This window comes from Rissa tridactyla, chromosome 6 (assembly GCF_028500815.1).
Source record: "Rissa tridactyla isolate bRisTri1 chromosome 6, bRisTri1.patW.cur.20221130, whole genome shotgun sequence".
In the NCBI taxonomy this organism is placed as follows: Eukaryota; Metazoa; Chordata; class Aves; order Charadriiformes; family Laridae; genus Rissa; species Rissa tridactyla.
Window position 1 is genome coordinate 9,944,774 of NC_071471.1, and position 23,254 is coordinate 9,968,027.

Here is a 23,254-nt window from a genome sequence, read left to right on the forward strand (position 1 = left end):
TGCTGCATATTGTGTGAAACAAATACCCCAAAAGGTATTTCTCAATGCAAAACCTCACAATTTGAGCATTAATTCTCATTTTGATCTCTTTTCAAGTCAAATACCGTAACCTGGTTCTCCCTACTCCAAAGATCTGTAACCTCCAAGAAAGTGCAAAGAAATGGAAAACCTCTTCTTCATGAGTAGATTATTTTCTCTTAAGGGTGGTAAAGCCCAGAGGATTATTTAATTTTATTATAACTTTGTATGTTTCGTGTGTTACACTGGAAACAGATAATGCAAAAATGTTTGCAGTCGTTCTATGCTAAAGCAGTGCAAAGTAAAGAGGATCTGAAAATCAACATGCACTCTAAACACGATAAAGATTATACATTAGCATGCTAAACTACTTTTAAAAGTAATCACACGTACAGGTTAATATCCTAAAAAGTTAAAGGTCTGTGAAATTTTTAAGACTGGAAAACAAATTCCACAGGCACTCGAAACATGGCTGGCTTCCAATACGTGACTTGGGTATTTCTAATATGGGCTCAACTGGGTTAAAATACAGTTTCCAACAGCCCCACAGCTCTGCAGCACAGCGGGGAGAGTCACAGGACTGCAACAGGGGGAAACCTGTGGAAGGAAAAACACTTTCCGAGATGAACACAGTATGAGACCGCTTTGCCTCGTGCTTTTCACGCAGAGCAAGCAGATCTTCAGGATGAACTCCTAAAACTCGAGGTTAACAGTGCATATGCAAAAAAGGGTATTTGTGTGCAGACGTGTTCTAATGCAAAACCGGCGGGGAACGGTCGGGTTTTTACACGTCTCTCTTCTAGCAGTGCTATAACAACATCAAAACTTCACATACAATTCCAGTAAAACAAATTGCAGTAAGTTTTTTCCTACGACAAACAAAATCCGTGCACAGCTAAGCGTGCATCCATGTATCTCCTCAGACTCTGTTTAAGATTTATAAGGCTGACAGCTAATGACAGCTTACAGTGAAAACAGCTTCTCTGAAAGCTAAATATTTTTCTGCGAAACCTGTATAGAATGTGCCAAATTATTTCTCAGTACTGAAAAATGTAATGACTGTCTGCTGTTTGGAATTTTTTACATTTTTGTAGCTCACTGCTTCTGCCTCTTCTGGATCAGATTCCCTTCCTCTGTAAGCAAATGGAGAAGGACAGGATGGTCATCGCTCATTGACTTATGCTGACAATTCCCTGTAACAAGAGTGTAGGCATCAAGCACCGAAACAGCTGATTGCCAGCCCCACACACTCTTCTTGAAAGCTGAAGTACGATACAACACGATAAGTGTTCTTGTTTTCCCATTCCTAAATAGAACTGCTCAGTCTGTCTGACTGCAAAGGTGACAGCATTTCTAAACAACCCACATTTGGTGCGTGCTCGTGCCACAGAGCAGAGCTCAGCTCCCGCACACCTACCACTGCCTTTACCTTGGTCAATACAACTCCATCACTCCTCCATTCAAGATTCTAGAATCACAGAACGCTTAGACTTGGAAGAGACCTTAAAGACGACCATCCAGTTCCAACCCCCTGCCCTGGGCAGGGACACCTCCCACTAGAGCAGGTTGCTCAAAGCCCCATCCAGCCTGGCCTTGAACACCTCCAGGGATGGGGCAGCCACAGCTTCTCTGGGCAACCTGGGCCAGGGGCTCACCACCCTCACAGTCAAGCATTCCTTCCTAACGTCTCATCTAAATCTCCCCTCTTTCATTTTAAAACCATTCCCCCTCGTCCTATTCCTGTAGCCCCTTTAGGGACTGGAAGGGGCTCTAAGGTCTCCCTGGAGCCTTCTCTTCTCCAGGCTGAACAATCCCAACTCTCTCAGCCTGTCCTCACAGCAGAGGGGCTCCAGCCCTCGGAGCATCTTGGGCTCCTCTGGACTTGGTCCAACAGGTCCATGTCTTTCTTGTGTTGGGGGTCCCAGAGCTGGAGGCAGCACTGCAGGAGGGTCTCACCAGAGAAGAGGGGCAGAATCCTCCCCTTGCCCTGCTGGCCACACTGCTGGGGATGCAGCCCAGGATGTGGTTGGCTTTCTGGGCTGTGAGCGCACATTGCCGGCTCATGTTGAGCTTCTCATCAACCACCACCCCCAAGTCCTTCTCAGGGCTGCACTCCATCCATTCTCCACCCAGCCTCTGTTTGTGCTTGGGATTGCCCTGACCCAGGTGCAGGACCTTGCACTTGGGCTTGTTGAACTTCATGAGGTTTGCATGGGCCCACCTCTCAAGTCTGTCCAGGTCCCTCTGGATGGCATCCCTACCCTCCACGGGACATGGGCTCTGGGCAGTTGCTACCTGGATTTACTTAAAGTTTTTCTCAGAGTAAGAGCTGCACCTCAGAACCCCCAAAAAGCTCTAATTATTTCATGAAGCAAAAATGGGGTCAAGATATTTCTTGGTATGGTATCCTCTATCCATTCCCCTTAGCTGCGAATAGTGAGAGGTTCAGCAATTTCAGGACGTAACATAGCAGAATTTTCATGAAACTCAAACTTCTGTTAAATTAGGGATGCTTTAAAAACGGTATTTTTATTTTTCAAGTTGGTAAAGTGATCAGAATGCTACTTCCTATTAATTTTAATGGAAAATTAAGTGACCAAAATAGCTGAACCCCCTGATATCTACACAACTGTTTTATTTTTTCCCTGAATACTTTCACTGAAAACTTTTAAACTCCACACATGTTTTCTACCTAACAATAAATTATTTGGAATAACAGTGCATTATTGTATACAGCTGAAAATTTTAGACAAATTTAAGTGACTGCATCTGAAAAATACACTATGTGCCCAAAAGCCTACCTGATTTAATTTTTTTCCCTATTTATAACATTGGGAATACAGAAAGATACTCTTTCGCAAAAAACGTTGATTCACATAAAATATGTGTAAATGTAAAGAATGAGTGCTGGAGTAATATTCTTTAACAGCGTATTTCTCTATTCTTTAACAGTGTATTTCTCTATTCAGAAGTATTGACTTTTTCAAATTACAACATTTACTGGCTTTTAAGCTCTGAAATCCTAAAATATATTTAGCAAAGTTGTTTAATAATAGCTCTTCAGTTAAAGCACTTCCTCTGTATATTAAAAAGCCTATGACCAGCTTACATAATGCAAAGCCATGAAAAAAAATGAATTGCGATTACAGCAAGTAATTGCGTGATTACATTCCTGGCTTTAGCTTTAAGACACCGATGATGAAAGCAAAGGCGACAACTGCACTTCTCAACTGCCTGAGGCCTAAATATAGGTGACAGACCCCAAATTTAGGGTTCAAAACCAGTAAGAATGCAAGATGCTCAAGGTTACAACTGAAACGTTCTTTACCATAACATCACTTTATCTCCAGTACAGCATAATGATTTACTACTACTGAGGTACAACGTACGCTATCTAAAGTAAAGGGTACCCTCCACAATGAAGAGAATATGGAAAACATAGACTGGGAGAAGGAAAACCCAACAATAACGCAGCAAGGCACACATTGCCTTGTTTTGTGCCCCAGGAGAGGGTGAAAGAGCACGTACCACATCCCGGGCACATGATTGCCAGGCTAACCACCACTGGGAGATGCTCACATGCACTGGTGATGAAACACTCCGTACTATGGTGATGACAGAGGCAGAACAAACACACACAAACCCAGCAATTAAAATCCTTTCTCATGCGCAGGGGTGAAACAGAGCCATCCCAACACTTCCTCCCAAAATGAGCTCCATGAATGGTGTCCATTGCTCTTCATACTTTCCTTGGGCAGTTTGTGTTAAGGGAAAGGAGAGTTTTGTAGCTAACATGATAAAAAAAATAACCTAGTGTTGTTAGCCATGAACTTTGAAGTCTCTATCTGGAAATATCCGTCTGGAGAAGAGCGAAAAGGAGGTGATGAATGCTAGAGTTTGTCAGAGGTTTGGGAAAGCAGGGAACGTATTCAAATACCTTGGTGGGGCACAGCGCTACTCCCACTGCCTCTCCGCATCACGCAGCAGGAACAGCCTTCAGCACAGCTTGAAACCAGTAATAAAAACAATGCTATCTTCTTCTACAGAAAAATATATTAAATGTCTCTGCAAACACCACAAAACTTTGCCTCATCTTGCTTCTAAGGTAGAAAATTACATCCCCATTTTTTCCTAGAAAAAACGGATGCAGAGAGAGACTAAAACAGGTTCTCCAAAGTCACAAAGAGAAACTGTGACAGAGGTGGGAACAGAGATTTCTTAAGAACGTCTCTTCACCAACTAACCAAATAAAGGTCTCTGTTTATAAAATAAAGCAGTTCAATGGAATTATTTGCACTGAAAGAATAAGCATATGGGACTCTCATTTTCACAGCACACAACCCCAAATTTGGTGTGGTACAACAGCACAGTTCAAAATAAAATTCCACAAGCGCTCTCAACCTGGTTCCTTGAATAAGTTACATTTTCTCTGTACCCTAACTATAAAAAAAAACAAAACCCAAACCAAATACCACCACAAAGACATTATCTCTTCAGGGCACTGAAATGAGTAGGTTACAACATTGTTAAGCAAGTTACAACATTGAAATCTTTTGTGAGATGAATGTGGCCTGCGAAAATAAGGCTATTTGGGCTCACTCTTCCTTGCATCCTTCTGAAGAACTTCAGCCTAATGCATGAACCTTCTGTGCTCTTTCGATTCAATAAGACAAACGTTCTTTAGATGTTATGTACAAATAGATGACTAGGAGAAATATTTTTTTGTAAATGCTGTGAAAATGCACGTGGTTTCGAACTCTTCTAAGTTCAGTTATATGTCATGAGTCTTACCGCAAACAGGGTCCAAAAAAAAAAGAAACCTAGCGATCAACAAAGGTCTGTACAGGAAATGAAACTCAGTTCCCATCAGAACAGCTGTGATACAAAGCAAGACTGAGAGTTAAACACCACTTAGATGATGAAACTGTTGATTTTCTCCCTATGACTAAACCAGTTCCTCTCTGCAATAGCCACAACCTGAAAGCCACCCAGGGGAACAAATGAGCTTAAAAGATCCAAACAGGTACGAAACCCTTTTGTACTTAAGGTTGAAAGATTAGTCAAATCGAACTCAGCTACTGTAGGAGATACAAGTCAGGCATCGACACCTTCTGGTGACCCCAAATCAGCAAAATTTCATCTTATTTGTAGCACACAGTTGTCTGAAGTTGCAGGTTGTAGTCCAGCTTTGGGTGAGGGACCAAACATTTAAACTCCACTGTATGAAACTGAACTTCACTTAAAGTATATCCTCTTAATAAGATCTTTCTTTTTAAACAAAGGTACTGCAATAGGAATGTCAGATCTTAGACAACAGCAGCCAAAATTCACTCCCATCGAAACCAATACCGATTCCATAGGAAGTAACAGCACGGGCCCAGGTAAGGCTCACAAAGGGATGTTCTTCAAACAGCTCTTCACAACACAGTGATAAAAATGCAGCCAAATCCTAATTGCTATAGGGAGCGTGAAAGGAAAACAGGAACCTTCCCTCACAGAAGCAATACTTTGCATCAGAGCAAGAACAAAAACAAGGCAGTAAACACAATCCCACAGTCTTGATCTTATCAGTCTCTCATCAATCTTAAACTGAAAAGAAGGGCAGCTGGTGACAGGGCAGGAAATTAGTTTCATGTTTTACTTAATTTGTTCCCTCATCGTGTCATACTGCTTCTCTCTACTGCGACTGTAAGCCATGCCAGAGGTGTATAGTAAGAAAGATTCAGAAAAGAGAAAGGTGATACAAAAAGATTTAGCTCTACACTTAAAGGCTCCATCAGGGAGGAAAAAAAAATTAAAGAAAATAATCTATCAATATAGTAGCTTTACTGCTTTTCCTATAATTTATTTTTTAAAAAGTTGGAAAGGCAGGTTTTCTTGTCTTTGGGGATGCTTGAAAAGTAATGTTCTGTAATGTTCTGGCCTGACTCACATATTTGTAAATCTGAGACAACTATTGGAATACTGGTCCAGATACATATACAGCTTAGATGAAAGTCTGGCCCCAGATCTTTTCTGGCAGGGGAAAAAAACAAATAAAATCTCCACCAAGCTGTGTGACACACAGATACCATCTCTGGATCAGGAAGACATTGAGGCACAACTGCTGAAAGACCGGAGACTGTACTGAGAAGTATGTTTGTTCTGTTCCGCTCTTCCCAAGAAACCCACCACTGGCTATTTTTGGACATGAGGTACAGGGTTAAAATGGTCCTTTGGTGTGAAGAACTGCTAAGTTCCAAAAATCTGTAGCAATGAGGATGTTAAATACATACAAATCTTCCAAGGATTGCTGCATGTACCATATTTCATAATTCAAATCCAAGTTACATCTTCTATTTGCAGTGGAGGATAAACATGGATGTCCTTGCCTGAGGTGGACTACTGGTTTCAAAGGTCCCCTACCCACGCTGGTCAGGGATATATTTTGCAGAGAGTTTTGTTTGTTAGCTTTAATTTTTATATCCGTAGATGTTCTAGAGACAGCACAAGCCCCGCTCCGAGTGGCAACCAACCTGATACAGGACAAGGCTTCAAATCACGAGAGAGACATTTGCTTTCACAAAGCTGTGATATGAACACTTTCCAAAGCGCTTAGATGGAGCCCCATTTTCAAAGCCCCCTTTTTCAAAAACATTCTGCACAGAGAGGCCTGCTTCTTTTTTTTTTTTTTTCTTTTTTAGAATTCTATCCAATTTCAGGACTTAAAATACCTCCGAGACTTATGATAAATAATGAAACTGCACCAGTTTAATCAATGCTTTACATAAGATGGTCATATACAAGGCTAACGCTCACTAGCGATCACCAATTCTGAATGTTTCAGTTTTTGAATGTTCCATCCAGGGTTTTGTGTCACGCCCTTCACATCCAGCTTCCCAAAAAAGGACTCCTTTATACATTTGACTACAAGTACCAAATTTTGCAACTATTACTCAGCTCAAATCTTTACTGATTTCAACAAATATATGTACCGACTAGGAAGGAACTTCACGATCGCTGCTCTTGCTAAGCAAATAATTGTAACAGACTCTTTCTGTTCCTCTCCCGTATGGAACCGGGCAGGGCAGACAATGCCACGCCGCTGTGCCGGCTGGAGTACCTGCAAGCAACTCTTCTGAGCAATCTGTTTCACCAGTTATAAATCTTTGTTTCAGAAAGGGCTGTTTTATTACCGTAAGTACACAGGGAACAGACTGACCTCAACCTGAAGCCAGGTGACAGCTGTTTCCAAAACTGTAATCCGTTTATTGACGTGAAACAAGAAAAGGGATATATGAGTGGTTGCCGATTCCTACGGCAGCTCAACATAACACTTCTAACTTCCCTAGATTTGTATAGCTAGAAGCCAATTAATTTTATTTCATATGTAAATGATACTATAAAGTGGAGCAAATAGGAATTCACTGAAGCACATTATTATAAAGCACAAGGCAAACACTTCTAAAATCACTTCACATGCTTTTTATTTAGAGTTTGTCTTGCATTCCTTCTAGCAAGGAATTAAAAGAAGTTCAAAACCATTCAGCTGTGTACATTCAAGAAACACCACACACAAAATCGCCAGGCACAGTGAATTTCAGCTGTTTTCTCATCTCCGGTGTTATCAATAACACATGAGTTATCTCATACACTGTGGCAGCTGTGCAGATCAGAAAGATAACTTCTGAAATTTAACTATTCAATTGGTCAGACAACCTGCAGTAAGTCCCTGAATGACTGAAATGCTTCCACTGTGCTCTATATGATTTTAAATCACATAAACATACACTGACAGCATCAGAGAAACAAGTTATCCCATGAACACAAGAACAAAGGAAAACTAGTTTCCTTTACATTTATTTTTGTATTTACCTTTTATGTTTACCTTCCCAGGTACCTCCATATGCCTATCGGGAAAACACACAGTATTTACTGTGACTTCATCCAAGAACCATCCATGTATGCTAAGCAATTAGCTCCCAGGCAGGATATGTACCATTGGAGGTCCACCTGCTCTTCCCTGACTGGAGCCATTTCATTTTGGCTTTTCTCTTCTAGCTAGAAGCAGCCATTTCATAAAATTTATAGAAATTACAGGAAAAAAAAAGAAAGAAATCAAAGCAACTATGAGAAGGTGTTGTTTCCCGTGAGTTGGAATATGCCGGGGTACACACAGTTAACAGACGCTGCAGTTCCCATGGCACACAGGGATGTCTCTTTGCCAAGGGAAAAGGTGGAATTTTCAGCCAAGGAAGGGGAACTGATAGGTCAGGAACTGCAGAGTTGTTTTAAACAAATCCTCGTGTAATCAGTAATGATGTTGCTTATTTTGAAAAGCAACACATGCATGACTGGACAGGTGTGTGTGTGTGTGGGGAAAACCTGCTCAGTTCTGCAGCCAAGTATTTCCCCTTACTAAAGAGCATCTGAAAATATCCCAGCTTGGGTACTCTCAGGCTGGAAAGCAGTACTTGGCAGGGCTCTCAAACACTTAGCTGCAAGCTGGAACTTCTCCAGGGCCTCTCCTCACATGTATGAGGAAAACCAAGTGCTTCTAAGTATTTTAACCTGCTTAAGTTCATATTCCCCCATTTGTTTAGAAAGCTTGGTATTTGGCTCTAAATACTTGATCGACTTAAAGCAAAAATATAAACAATTTATGAAAAAGTTTTATATTCAGTTTGAGGCCAAACTGCAACAAGTATCTGAGGCCGTTGTATTACAAAGAAGTAACTAAACAAGGTTTAACACTTCTACTTTAAGATCATGTTCCTTTAGGTGAAAGACAACAACTGAATGTATATTTTGCATTACTCATCTCAATAACACTGAGATGAAGAAAGAGCTATATAAATAGCTACTTGAAGAACATCATATTTGAATTTGGAGCTTATTTTCTAATTGAGCCAGCAGACCAACACTTTCTTGCATGGCCCAACTTTCTTGGAGCAGCACACAAGGCAATATTATGCATGCAGACTGTTAACGATTACTTACTATGCCGTATAAACTGTGTTTAAAACAAAGGAGAATAAACAGCTACCACCCACTGGTTGTCAGGCTGGCTTCTGCAGGGCCTTTCTTGGACATGCAAACTGCTGAACGGACATTTCCCTGTTGTACGCAATCTGTATAGATAGGCCTGTAAAGCTAGTCTGACCACAAGAGATTAATAGCTTTAGCCAAATAATGCGGTAACCATGTGAACGATGAGCTGTTCTAGCATGTTTGCGAGCCTCTCAGCAAGGTTCGACACGCTGCTATCTGCATCTTGTTGCCAGGAGACACAACATCGCCCAGGAACACGAGGGAAGGCAGGTTGCAGTGACCACCAGTGAACTCCATGAAGAGTCACACTGAGTCCAAGCAGCCCACAGCTAAAGGTTTAGCAGGTTCTTCTGATACAAGATGACATTGCGAAAGAAGAAACTGGTGATGATACACAGTAAAACCCCACAGCATTTACCCCATGATTCAAAATCTAACTCAAACTGTGCTAAGACTAAGTTTTAAGGTATGTCAGATTCAACGTTTGAAATCAGAAGCTCTAGTCTTAAAGCTTCACTCCTAGGTTCACTCCTAGGTTCTCACTGATACTTATCCACAAACACAAAGCTCTTCCAAGGGAAGAGATATATACAAGAGTTACAGAAGCTGCTAATTTGTCACTCCATGGTAATTGTGTGTTATAAATTTACAATGGACATCCTACTTTGCACTGGGGCATGATTTTGTAGCACTGACTGAAGCAAAGACCTTCACAAAGTCTTTTAATAGAAGTAAGAAGAGTACAGGCTATCGAATCAGCAGCTCGAAACAGCATTTAGTTAGAAAATACCAATGTTTAAAGTAATTTTAATCTCAGTAGACCACTTTTACCTGAAGAAAACAGTTAGGCAGACCCTCGCTGGGCAGCCAGCTCAGCGAGATGAAGTCTAGTTTGTATTCAAAGAATCCGCCTCCGCTTTGAGAGCAGAGTTTCGCGCCGACGCAGAACCCGCAGCAGAGCTCTGACCCAGCACACCTGGGCTTTCCGAGACCACGCTGCTCCTCCGACCTCACTCACGCTAAGAGAACGTCATGTGTCTGGCAGCACACCCGCTAAGGTTCAGACAGACAGAAACTCTGTGTACCGAGAGACCAAAATACCCACCAGACTGGAAACCTGCAAAGTAAGTGCAAAGGCGGACAAAGCTATTCAGCCAATTTTACAGGCTGGAGATGACTAAGCAATTATGAAGCATTGTTTCTTTTAAAATTAATCATGCCATCATTTACAACACGTAGATCATGTGTGTAGCGATGGATTCTGTGATACAGGCTTCAAAAAAGAAAACTTTTGCCCATTTGCTCAGAACTCAAATTACTTGCACAGGCTTGTCTGATTTCTACATTTGATGCTTTGTTTTCAGAAATCATTTCAAATGCTTGGGAAAATTTGAAGTTTCTCTGTTGTAACATACAGCACATTTTATCTGCTATGCAGTTTCAAGATTTTTTTATTATTATTTTTTTTAAACAGACTGGCATATATTTTCAAGACAGTTCTATAAAATATGATTACTCCCTATTATATATAATTCTTATTTCCTACTTCACTTTCATTTACACTGTGGAGTATCTATATTCTGGTACTGCCTTCAGTAAAAAGGATGAATCTGTAATCTGATGGAGACTGAGTTTTAGTGCCTAATCCAACATCCAGTTAGGTGAAAGTAAAGACTACGTTCACATAGACTTAAGATTGGGTCTCTGGTGCCTAATGAGAAATCTCAGCATATTAAATGAAAATTAAAACATTAAGGAGGAAGGGATGTACTTCTTCAGGAAGTGGAAGGAAGAAGAGACAGTGAGAACAAATCCACAAGGACTCAGATGGCAAAGGCAATTTGGAGTTTTTACTACACAACTACAGAAACGTTGCTCTGAACTGCCCACGACAAGAATGAGTTGCAGCAGGCTCACAGATTATGGCAGGGCAGATAAGAGAAATTTGCATTGTATGCTTCCTCCAGAAAAAAAAAAAAAAACAAAACACAAACCCCAAAAAAACCCAGTCTACACCCTGTGCTCATACAAATATGGACTATATAGACCCAATGAACTTGTAAACATCAGCACTCCCCACTACTACTCAAAATGGAGCCTGCATTATAAAAGTTGAAGAAGTTCTGTTTTAGATCTCAGGGTGCAGGATCAAGCCTAAATCAATAACATAACCAGGGAAACTTAAAAGCTGCTTTCTAAGTTCAGAGAATGAATAGATAAATGCTATTATGTATAGAGGAAACAATAACTTCTAATGAATAGTTTAACACGTCTAGATGACAATTTAAATAGATGATCAGCATTTCTGAAGCTATCACTCAGGTTGTTCATAGTGAATTTAGCTGAAACATCACCATATATTAGCAACTATATGAAATTTCTGGTCAAAGGACTTAACAAAGCACCTATCTGATTTTAGTTGCTTAGAATGTAATTATGAAAGCTGTGCTTGAAGTGCATACAGTCAGTCTGGATTCACAGCAACAGAAAGCAACAGCTGTATCATTCTTGTTTCAATACCTGCAAAGGCTCATTCATGCTGCCACTTTCTCTAATATAGAGAAAAGACTAATTAGGAACTTCAAGAACAAGTACAACGTTACACAACAGCCTCTGTCAACTCTTTGAATTTCTACAGAACCAAAGTTTTTTTTTTTTTTTATTTCATGCACTTCAAAGTCCTTCAGCTTCAAAGAATACTTTCCAAATGATAAACAGTAGTTTTAATAGGTGTGCAAGAATTTTCTGTGGTGGCAAACATCATGTGGCTTGTAAAACACTTGTATACAAAACATCAGGAAAAAAGAACGCACATTCTGTTGTAACCTGTAATTCTGTTTCTGCACCACTGCTCAATTAAGCATGCTTGCTATAAAGGGAGTAAATTCAGTTACCTACCGATATTTCACTTTGATCCTATCATTGTCAGGGTTGCAGTAGAGTCTTTCCAGATGCTCCTGCGAATCATTGGTCACACTTTGCCAACTCTGGGTTGCTGTCCTTCTCACCTGCCAATGGTAAGGCAAGACTGTATGATGTTTGGGACAATCATTGCCATAGACACAAGTGCCTTGGAGAAAATCCACACAGATTTCTATTCCGTCTTCCTGATGAGTGTGATACTGCAGCTGGTTCAAGAGCTCAAATACCAGGTCAAGAGAAGCTTCTTCGCTTTTATCCTGGAATATTCCGGCACTGAATTTATTGCTTGGGTTCAAGTTGTACTGCATCGGACAGCTATTCTCGTGGAATAGGCCAGATGTGTAGCTTTCCAGAATCTTGTCTGGGAACAAAGGGCAAGCTGCACCACCACCAGCAGTTAGGTGCAAAGGATGATCCTGGAATGATTCATTACTATTATCAGCAGCAGTTCCAGGAGCAGTTTCTGGTGAGAAGCCCTGTTCGCCTGACTGGATGTCCTGCTCCGGATGCCCAGAAGAAGGACGAGCTACTGGCAACTGACTCTGCACCTCTGGAGCTGTTGGCATCAGCACAGTCACGTTACTTTCTGGTTGGGGGCAAGAAGTACCAACATCCAGAGACTTTTTCACAGCAGGTTCACATAAATCACTGTGACCGCCACCTTGGCCTCGGGGCAAAAAGACCCTATCCAAGGTCCCAGCTCCCAGCAAACTGGTAAAGATTGGCCTCAAAGCCCGAAGAGTTTCTGTGTCCAGTGTCTTCTGCACTTGCTGCTTCTTCTTGAAGCAAGGCTTCACGGGTGGTATCTTTTCAGACAGTCTTATCTGAGGAGGAAAGTCCTCTGAAGGAGGGCACTTCATTCCTGGGCAGCGAGCCTGCTGCACAACACACGCCGGCTTTGGTTCGGTGTCCATCAGACACAGACTTTGCTCTTTCCAAATCACTTTCAAATGTCCCAGAGCCTCACAAGAATCAATCTAGGGCAGAAAGGAAAACAAGACAGTTAATCTCTCTAATTGCTCATGGTTGACACGAACAAGATCACCCCTGGAGAGGATTTCGAGCCAGCAACAGCTAACTCCTCCCCTCTCTGTGACTGTGGGTAGCCCCTAGGCACGTAAAGCATGAAACCAGCTAAACTCAGGCTAATTAATCCCAAACACACACTCATCATCTTCTCACACATGAAATCTCAGAGACACTCAGGCACGCACGCACAGTCCCCAGAGGGGGGGGCAGGAAAGGGGGATGGTCTGATGCCCTCCTCCTTGTGATGATGTTTGTTATTAAACAGCACCTTAGTTCATTACATTCCACAAACCTGAACACTGCATTGTTCATTTTTATGCATCCCTCACACACAGACCTGAGAACAGAAGCGTTAACAGACGTACAGCCCTGAACGTTCCCACCACACTGCAACGACATTCACGCACCATTTCTTGTCCCATCAGATAAAGGGGCAGACGTACCCATTCCCATTCCGTTCACATAGATCTTCCCTCATACCATCTCACACATCCACCCAGCAGCATTGCCAGAGACCTGCTGCCTTCAGTTAAATGAAGAGCCAACTTCATACTGACTTCAGCAGGGGGCAGGATTTAATGTTTGGTTTTTTAGACACAGGAATTCAAGTGCTTACACCCTCTTCCTCCCACTAGGCATCTGACAGTGACAGTCTGGGCCACATCCAGACACTCCCACCTCACACACAGCCATCCTCACATGCCCACACACTCCCGCACTGACTCAGACGTACAGGCTGCACTCCCTCACCCTGCTCTGACACACTGAGCTCGTTTGCCTCTCGCTAGGCGAGTCAACAGGAATTAAAACCGGGCAGCGAAGAAAACAAAGAGGTGCTAGTTACTCAGGAACAGGGAAAAAAAAAATATTTTCAAGATGATTTTTTTTTTTTCCTGAAGTACAAACAAATACTGTGTCTCATACGTCACCAGAAAGTGAGCTCTACACCTTTTAATCAGGGATCTTGCAATATTTGATTACATTTAATTAAACCCTCTTCAATCTCCTTGCACGTAGCCTCAAAGCTTAGAGTGGAGCACATTAAGAATTATTTCCTGGATAAATGCATTCCAAGTAAAGTAACTTCTCATTAACAAAACAAAATCCCAGTAAACAGATAAAATTTGGCAATAATTTCTTACTACTGATGCTTTGCTCTGGAAAATTTCTCACTCAGTCTTCTTTATTTTGGAACATTCATTTATAAGGCTTTTGCATTACCCTGGGAAACAGCACGCCAGGATTGCCAAGAAAAAGAAAAGAAGTTGTGTACCTCTCTGGTTTCCCAGTTTTAGATCAAATTTAAAGCAACTGGTGTATTTGTTTCCTGGTTAAAAAAAACCTCCAAAATTATTAGTATCTCTGTTATTCTTCCACAGACATACCAGGTAATTCTCTTTCTAAACCACCAAGGGTACCTTAAACCTCCAAGTAACTTCAAAGGTTTAAGAATCCTCAGCTCCAAAAGGAATCCGATGCTTCAATTCATCGTGCCCAGGTTTAACAGCCCTGTGACATGCAAGAGGATCTGCCAGGGTTCAGGGAGTCCTGCTGTGCCGAGAAGCTAAATAAGTAACTTATGGTCATTTTTCAGCCATATCTTTAATGCTATTTCAATATTGGCGTTGCTCACTCGATTATCATTTAAGTTTCGCTGCTATTTTTAAAGAACTGCCTTACTGTATAGAGTTGAATCCCTCCACAACTCTAAATATAGAAAGCAGTGGGCATGAAGAATATCAGAATTCGCTGGCATTTCTATTTCAGCACTTTAACAGCCCAAAACAGCCGCTATTATTTAGAAACAACATCAACAATCACCAAGAGCAGTGCTATATTTGCACAACACATTTCAACGGAGGAAGCTCTCTCGGTGGGAGATTTCGGTCCCTAAGTACCAGCCTTCTCACGCGAACCACACCTCCTTTTCCTTTGCTGAAGAAAACAAGCCTACTCGTCCTAAAATATTTTTTTTTAAATAAAATTAGAAAATAAAAGCAACAGCCCAAACAACAAACCCTGACAACAACAGGAGCGAGCAGACCCCGACACAGACCGCCGGGCAACCTTCCCCCCTGCTGAAACCTACCGGCTTTTGCTTCCCTTCAGTGAGATTCCTGCGTTTTGTCCCAATTTAAGAACGCCACCAAAACAAGATTAGCCTTCTGGTAGGGAAAAAAAAAATAAAAATTGTCTGCTGCAGCCGCCCGCTGGCACGCCGGTAGTTCCACCTTAAAAATGCAGAAACGCCGGCGTCGCAGGTCCCGGGCTGTTTCTCGAGTTGCCTTCGGGGTTACCAAGAGACGGCGGGGAGGGAGAGGAAGGCAGGCGGGGAGGGGAAGGCAGGAGAGAGGCAGGGAGAAGGCAGGAGGGCGCAGGGAGGGAGACCGTAGCCGAGCCCCGTCGCGGCGGCGGCAGCTCCGCCGGGCTCACCGCCACCCTGCCCGCCCAGCGCTGCCCCTCAGGCCGCCCATCCCATCCCGCCCCGCCGCTCCCTCTGCTCCTCACATCTTCTCCCGGCTGTTTTAAATATCACTTCCTCAGAGCGCCCGGCGGCAGCTGCGCGGCCCGGGGCGGAGCCGGGCTCCCCGCCGCCCCTGCCAGGAACCGGCCCGCCCCGCCGCGCCGCCCCCCGCCGGCGGCAGACAAAGGCGGCGGGGCTGGAGCCAGTCCCGTCCCGCGGCCCTGCCGGCCGCTCGCGGCCTTTCGCCTCTCTAAAGCCGCCGTGTCGACACCGCAGCAAACTGAAAGCGTGACTCGATCATTCCCAACAGCAGAGGGACGAGAAACCCCTTCGCGTTCGATTCACCACGCGTTAAGCATTTCGTTTCGCCCCGATGCCTCACCGAAGAGGGTTCCCTCAGGCAGAAAGCCCCGGGGCCGGCCCAGCCCCAGCGTGCCGGCACACAAGGCCCGGAACGCACTGGCGCCTCGGCCCGCGGGGCTCAGGCGGCACCAGAACGGACGGTCCGCACTAAAGCCAGAGACAGCACCCTCAGTTTCCAAACGGCGCTGAGTTTCACGGCGTAACTCCCTCGGAGATCGCTAACTAATGACTAAGAAGCGAACCAGAAGCCCATCCTGGAACAAAGTCACGGTGACTCAGTTTCTGCGCCCGCACGGCATGAGTTTGGCCCCCGTCCCGGCCGCCAGGATCCGGCCGGTGCTCGCTGCTGCCCGGGATGCGCTCGCGAAAAGAACGCACAAAGTGCAGCAAATACAATGAATTACACTAAGTTACTACTTATTCACACGGCGTGTTCTGTCGCTGGACTTCGTTAAGAGCATAGTGAACTTTCTGCTGCCCAAAAGCCACGAGCGTGCTGTCCCCTCCTGGCTGCAGGCTGTGTGTGTGACAGCCGGGGACGATGTCCCCTCCTGGCTGCAGGCTGTGTGTGTGACAGCTAGGGACACGTCCCCGGCGAGCCGCACGGCCGGACTGCTGCACCCCACTGCCACAGGACACGTCAACTCACACTGACCCCACACCACCAAAATTAAGTGCATCCGCATCGCTAACTTGTCCAGATAAAATAACTTACAAAGAGATAAATAACTTCAGAAGCTAAATTTTATGCTGATGGAAGACCCATTGTATTATTTGTGTTATTGTTTTCTTTTTAAATAAAGCCAGTCTTTCATTCTTTATGCTCAGTGATTTTATGAAATTATGTATACAGAAAATACAGGCATCTGGAAAGAAACTGTCTTTTCAAGATGGCACGAGCTTTGCAGTGTGTTTTGAAAATGCTGCACAGCTGCGTTTATAATGCAGGGAGAACATGCCATTTCTGCAAAAATATTACCAAAACTGAGCTTTGTACAGTTGGAGCTGACTTCTTACAGAATGACACAATAGAGGCTGAGTAAAGAAGGCATCCATATCTACAGGAGCTGAAAACAAATTATCATCTGTAAATTAATTGAACTCTTGAGTGTCTGAAACATCAGACAGGCACAGCCTTACACTGTCTGGACTCAACCAAACAAGAGTTTTACCAAGCGCGGTGACTGGCAATGTGTCATATCCTCAATTACTGAGAAACAACTGGTATACACGCTTGCATTTATCTTCTATTACCAGAACAGAAATTATCTGTTTGGAATTGCTTATTTCATGCATGAGATATAAATAAGTAGCACATATGGCTGAACGACACACCAAGGTACGCACAACTCCCACTGCAGTGGGACTGTAAGGACGTAACTGAGGAAAGACGGAGGCCTGGAATAACCATCTTTCTCAAAACAACTGTATAATTAAAGGAAATACATCACGGCACACCAGCAGATCATACACCCATTTCTGAGGCTACCCCACACAAATATATAAAGAAACTATGACCACCATGAAAGTATGATCTCATTTTTAAATACACGTTTAAATCTTAGGCAAGAGAAAGAAAGCTTTAATTATTTCTTTCAGATGGTAAACTGCATCAGAGTGAATGCAGTAATTTACAATTCTGACTTGCAAATAATGGAATAATCAGTACGCACACTTCACTTACTTGCTGATGAAAGAAAGGAAACGTCTTCGACTTAAATGTTCATGCTAAAAAAAAAAAGTTCTCAGGCTCCAACACATTTTTTTTCTAGTGACAGAAACAAGACCTCCTTTTCTACCTCTATGGTGGTGGGTAGCAGTGGATGGGGGGAACCCTCTCATTAAAGATTAAGAATCCTTGCAGATGCAGTTTTGAGGGTGTTGTGGGTTGACATTTTTGGGAGCAAAACCAATGCAGTATATAGACCAACATCTTTCAAAACCCTCTTCTCCTGCTTCTTTGTATCCAGGAAAAGAAGTTAATGAGGCTAAAAATACTTCCCTGCCTTCAGGATAACTTTCTAAACTGCACTATCTACTTCAGCCAACTGTCCATAACTTTTAACATGTTTACATTTTCACTTTCTCAATTATGGAGCAGGTGAACATTGAAACAACTGACAAGAAATGGCAGGACGTTATGTGGTGTTACGCAAGCACATACCTTTCCATAGTATCTAAGGTGGCCTTTCCAGAAAATAAGGCGGCCTTTCCAGAAAAAAATGCTTCAAGGTCATCGTGCTAACCATCAGTACCGCAAGATTACTTTTCATTGATAGTATGATAATTCATTTAATTGACAGTATGATAATCACAAAACCACTGCTATCATTCCAAGTTCTTGCTACTCAACACAGAAGTTGCATGATTAAAACTCATGCTTACAGAACGTTGTATTGGTGGGAAGTTAACTTATCTGGAGATTACATGTAACACTGTTCTTAGGTGGTCTTTGTTGATTACAAGGCATCAAAAATTCCTCCTGTGAGGAGTCTAAGTGCTACTGTTCCCAAAGTGCTTATACTCTGTATATCTAAAATAATCTACCTCGCTTTACACAGCAAATCAAAAGAATGAACCTGACTTCAGTAATACAAGAGTTTCCTTCAAAAACTTCTCTATCGTTTCTCCAATTTGATCAATTACTACATAACATTTTACATTTTTTTAAAATTGCTTTTTAGCTCTGGATCTTCCACTACGTACAAGTAAAGAAATCAGTACATATTATTACTACATAAAATACTGAAATATACAGTTCCAGGCTTTTTTACTTAATATTATCATTCTTATGTAATATAATTATATTAATATTTTCTTAATTGTCTGCTATAACAATTAAGCAAAAACACAAAATGAGACCTGTCCAAGGCTAAGCAACAAGTCCGTGGTGACTGGGAGAGGACACAGGTCCCTTGACTCACACAACAGCACTTGACACATCGGATCAACCACGTAGCACTTCAAAGTCAAAGAGAACATACGATCTTTGCTATGTAGCAGCAGACATGAATGCCAAAAATAAAAAAAAGGAATGAAAGTTGTTATTCTTAAGCTACTGAATCATTGTTTGCAGTTCAAAACAGACTACACAGTTATACTGCCTTTATTTTAGTAAAAATGCTGAACTTCTGACTTTGATTTAGCAGTGTCAATCAATCTATTAATGTTTTACAGCACTGAACAAAAGATGTACGTTTATTACAGAAATCAATATGAAACTTGGGAATTCATTTATGTAGCTAATTTTTACTGTAAGGCTTTAAAATTTACTAAAGAGATGGTTCTTTTCCACACCAATGCTCGATGACAAATGCTAATCACTTTCAAATAACGTTTCAAGCCTTGTTCTGCCATCAAGTCAGTTAGGTAAGTATCAAGGGAAAAGAAATGTCAAATGATGCAGACATTTTTTTAAAAAGTTAACAGATGGAAAAAGAGAACCTCTGATCAGTTCACCCTGTTATCAAGATGTACTAACTCTTCTGTACCTATTAGACTTTTTTAATCGTCCTTTTTCCATAATAGGATATTTCAACCTATTATATATAGATTTCTTTTTTCTCCCTTACAAGTTGCATAAATAAACTATTTATAAATTTTATTCTCTGTGCTTATTTCTATCCTCCCTCTTACTACTAAGACTGGTAATTTTTTGGGGGGTTGATTTTTTTTTAGAAGTGAAAAAAGTGCTTGCTGTGTTTATATGAAGGTGAAATAATTCAAGCCAGTTTCACTAATGAAGAGAGAGGAGGGCAGCAAAGGTTTAGTCAACACCTGTATTCGGGTAGCCTTTTCTGGAGTGACACCTAGTGGGCCACATCTCGCTTTGGTCTGAAAATTTGGAGGGCAGAAATGTCAAGATCCAAACATGCTGAGATGAAATTTTGTATTAAAATCTCCCTCCACTGGAAATGATCAACATTGACTCAACTTTGGTGAGGCTGGCACGCATAACTTAGGTCAGGAGGAGGAAAATGCTCCATGCTGGAGCCTGGGAAAGAAGCTGGGAGTCTACTTTGCTGGGGGGCACAGAGGGGGGCCTCTGTGTTGTGTGTCTATGTTTTTAAAAATGGCTGATTTCCACACACTGTCAGAATGAAGAATTGCTTCTGAAAATGCCACTATAGTCAGAGCAAGATGATGGGTAAGTAAATAACTATAGTAATTACTATTCCTTACCAGATAGAGCGAGGAATCTTAGATAATTAAGCAGTACTGCCTATCTGACTGGTAGGTGCATTTGGCTCTTTGGAGGACAGCAATGACCTAAAACCACAGTGTTTTTAAGAAAAATATAAACACAAATTATTCTTCTGGTACTAACTACAAGCAAGTAAAAAAAATAAACCCTTATCTGCTTACACATGATAATCTAGAACTGGTGTGAATGGAAGAAGGCGGCTATAGTCCTTAAAATAAAAATCTTCTTGATAGTTAAACAACATATTCACTGTGTAGTGGTGATTTTTTAGTAAAACCCCATATTCTTCTCTTTTACACTGCTCGAAAGAAAAGTATCAAAACTAGAGTAGTTCCAGTTCATCATTATTAGTAAATGAAACCTTTTGAATCCAGACACAATTTTTACAATTGCAGCCAGCAGTAACAAAAAATAGTAATTTCCTTGGTCTCAAATTCACCTTCTTTTAGTATCTTGTACTAGTAGTTAAAGGTTTTTAAAGCACACCATTATGTTTCTCTCATTTAGTAAAACCTGTAGGTTTGACAAAACACGTTTCTCAGAAAAGAAAATCATATACTACACATCTGCGTATCACCACACTTCTAGTTATTTTGCTGACTATCAGATAATCTTATCTCTGTAAGCGATTTATGATTCACGTATTCACACAGGGAATGCATGATTCAAAAGCGGGCCCTTTTCCGGGAAAATTTGTTAGAGTTAATCATTTCTGCAGAGATATCTTACTATTCTAAGAACTGCAGTCTCAGAGGAACGGACCTAGAACTGTGCCCTACACATGCAGAACACTTTAATGCTTTTAGCATACCAGTACAGTAACATTATACAACTTTAGCTGAAGCTTTACTAAGAGTTCCCATCCACCTTATGAAACAAGTAATTTTATCACAAAATAGAAACAGAAGAAAAAAAAAAAGTATCAGTCATACTCAAGTCAGCAGTCTCTCAAGAAGTCTTCTAGATGGAGTTTTCTTCTGCAGCTGTCCTATCAAATGTACCAGTTGGAGAGGAAAATTAATGATGCTTCAAAACTAAAAAAGTAAATAAAAAAATCCTAAAACCTTATTTTTAAAATGCACGTAGCGAGCATTTGCAGGGTGTCAGGCACAAACTAGGAACACGTAAAGTATTTCACTAAAAAAACCCAGAAGTCTAAATAGCATTCTGTGACTGGAGTCTGAAGACAGCCTTTCATCAGTGTGATCAGGACTTCTGGAAACAGTGCCTCTTGCTCAAAATTAAACTTCCTGACTTGCTCACCCACAAAGTATCATGCATCCATTCATGTATCTCTTACAGACCAGGGAGATGCTATAGGACATTAAACTGATTAAAGCATCCATTCAGTTTTGAAGTTGATTTAGATGCATGACTTAATACCTAAAATAATAGTAAATACGCCCACAATGGGGACACGCTCATTTGGTTTATATGGGGTTTTGTTGAACTGCTGCACCCTCTTGTGGAAGTCTCTTAAATCAGTATAAGCCATGTAGATTTAGTTAAGGCCAAGACAACACTTAGGATGCATCCTTAACTAATACAAGCAATACAAACTGATTCATATTACACCATGTAACTTTTGAGATTTTTTTGAAGGTTAATTCTAAAACGCTCATCATTCTGTAACACAAGGATCCCACCATAGGGTAAGTAGTGATGTGTGGATGGCAGTGCTTTGGTTTTACTCCTTTACACTGTGGTTTTACTCCTTTACACTGACTCCTATTTAAACTAAACAGAATGGAAATGTTCCTTTATAATAAATACAGTGTTGACCAACTAAAATTTAAACAGTTCTAAAATTAACTGCTACTTCTATCTAGCACACAGGTAGTTTAGTATCTACATATAAATAATGTCCAATCTTCAACCAAAAATTCCAACAAATTATAAAGGGCCACCTGGAAGGTAACAGTACCATAATATTTTACATTTCAAAACAGCTAAGAGCTGCTGACTAGAGCAAACCTTCATTAGAGCTTTAGTTATGCAATAAAACACTGATTCTACAAAGAACTGCAACACCCTTGAAAAGTTAAAGGTATGAATGAAGATCTCAGTAGACATCTCTTGAAAAGGTCAAGTCTTATAAAACAAAAGGGAGAAGTATTATAAATTTGACTGCCCTTTCTCCGCATGATTCAAACATCAAGGAGGAATACAGTTGCATTTGCATCTTAAATTAAAAATAAAATAAATTAACGGAAGAAATTAACACCAAATTCAACAAAACATTTTTCTTCTAAAGATGCAGGAGATGAAGAACAAAAATCTGAAGCTGAGGAAATACTGTTAATGTTCAAATCCTCAAACTTAATGGTGCCTCCTGAAAATGGCAATAATAATGGACATTATTTGTCAACATATCATGCACATCCAAGGAGCTAGGCATGGTTCCAGATCAGCTGTAGCAACACAGTAAAGTTCTAACCCTGATTAATGATACAAAACCATCTGGAAGGAAATGGGATGAGTCCTTCATTTTGCCTAATACATATGTACTCAACCAACTAGAAGAGACGCACACGTTGCTTTAGAAATCCTGCATGTCTTCCTTTGGTACTGCATGGCATACAGTCTGTCTCAGTGTTGATTCCCAAAGCCTCCCTGCTGTGGATATTGTGAGCAGCTGGATGGATAGTCTGCAGAACACATAAATGAAACCACAGCGTTAGGGAATATCACGCAGAAAACAGAAAAATGATTGCTATATTCAGCAGATGACCTTTCTCTGAAATAGCCTTAAGTGACCATAAGTAGGAGAGATGCTCTGCTCTGTGTTTTAGAATGAGTATATGCCTTTGAAAGATTATTTCTTTATGGAAGAATTATTGTGTGGGAATACACTATAAATGTTTTATTTCTAGAATTCAGCAATCTGTGTGTTGCTGAATTCAGTATTCCAAAAGGATATAGGATACTGCCTTGCTATATTAATTCTGTTCATGAAGATTTTTTTGCTTTTAAATTTCCTAGGGTTTTTTAAATTAGGAAAAAAAACATCACTTGGAAGAATTTCCTCTAACACACAGGTCCAGGTTGAGTGTAGCCACGACTGGCTAGCTAGAAAGCACAAAGCTAATTCTGTTTTCCGTGGATGGATTTATCTCCAACCTATACCAATACGGCATGAAATAAATGAACCTGAATCAATTCTATCCAGAGCTAGCTCAAGTCTGCACTATGCGCAAGATCACCGCAGGTGTGTGGCTACACTG

The 23,254-nt window shown here is 41.3% G+C and overlaps 1 protein-coding gene across 8 annotated transcripts in view; it reads right to left on the reverse strand.

The window, feature by feature from the left end:
* Positions 1 to 23,254, reverse strand: part of TIPARP (TCDD inducible poly(ADP-ribose) polymerase) — a 40,804-nt gene that overhangs the window by 10,797 nt on the left and 6,753 nt on the right. Inside the window, exons 1-3 of one of the 8 annotated variants that reach the window (XM_054205117.1) lie at positions 15,089 to 15,480; positions 14,418 to 14,547; positions 11,947 to 12,947 (exon numbers count right to left, since the gene is read on the reverse strand). In XM_054205117.1, the coding sequence (XP_054061092.1) occupies positions 11,947 to 12,884 (938 nt within the window). In that variant the 5' untranslated portion in view covers positions 12,885 to 12,947; positions 14,418 to 14,547; positions 15,089 to 15,480. Of the gene's footprint in view, positions 1 to 11,946; positions 12,948 to 13,749; positions 14,326 to 14,384; positions 14,564 to 15,088; positions 15,481 to 15,845; positions 16,337 to 23,254 lie in introns of those variants that run through there. The other 7 variants (XM_054205114.1, XM_054205115.1, XM_054205116.1 and 4 more) reach the window with 7 other exon arrangements.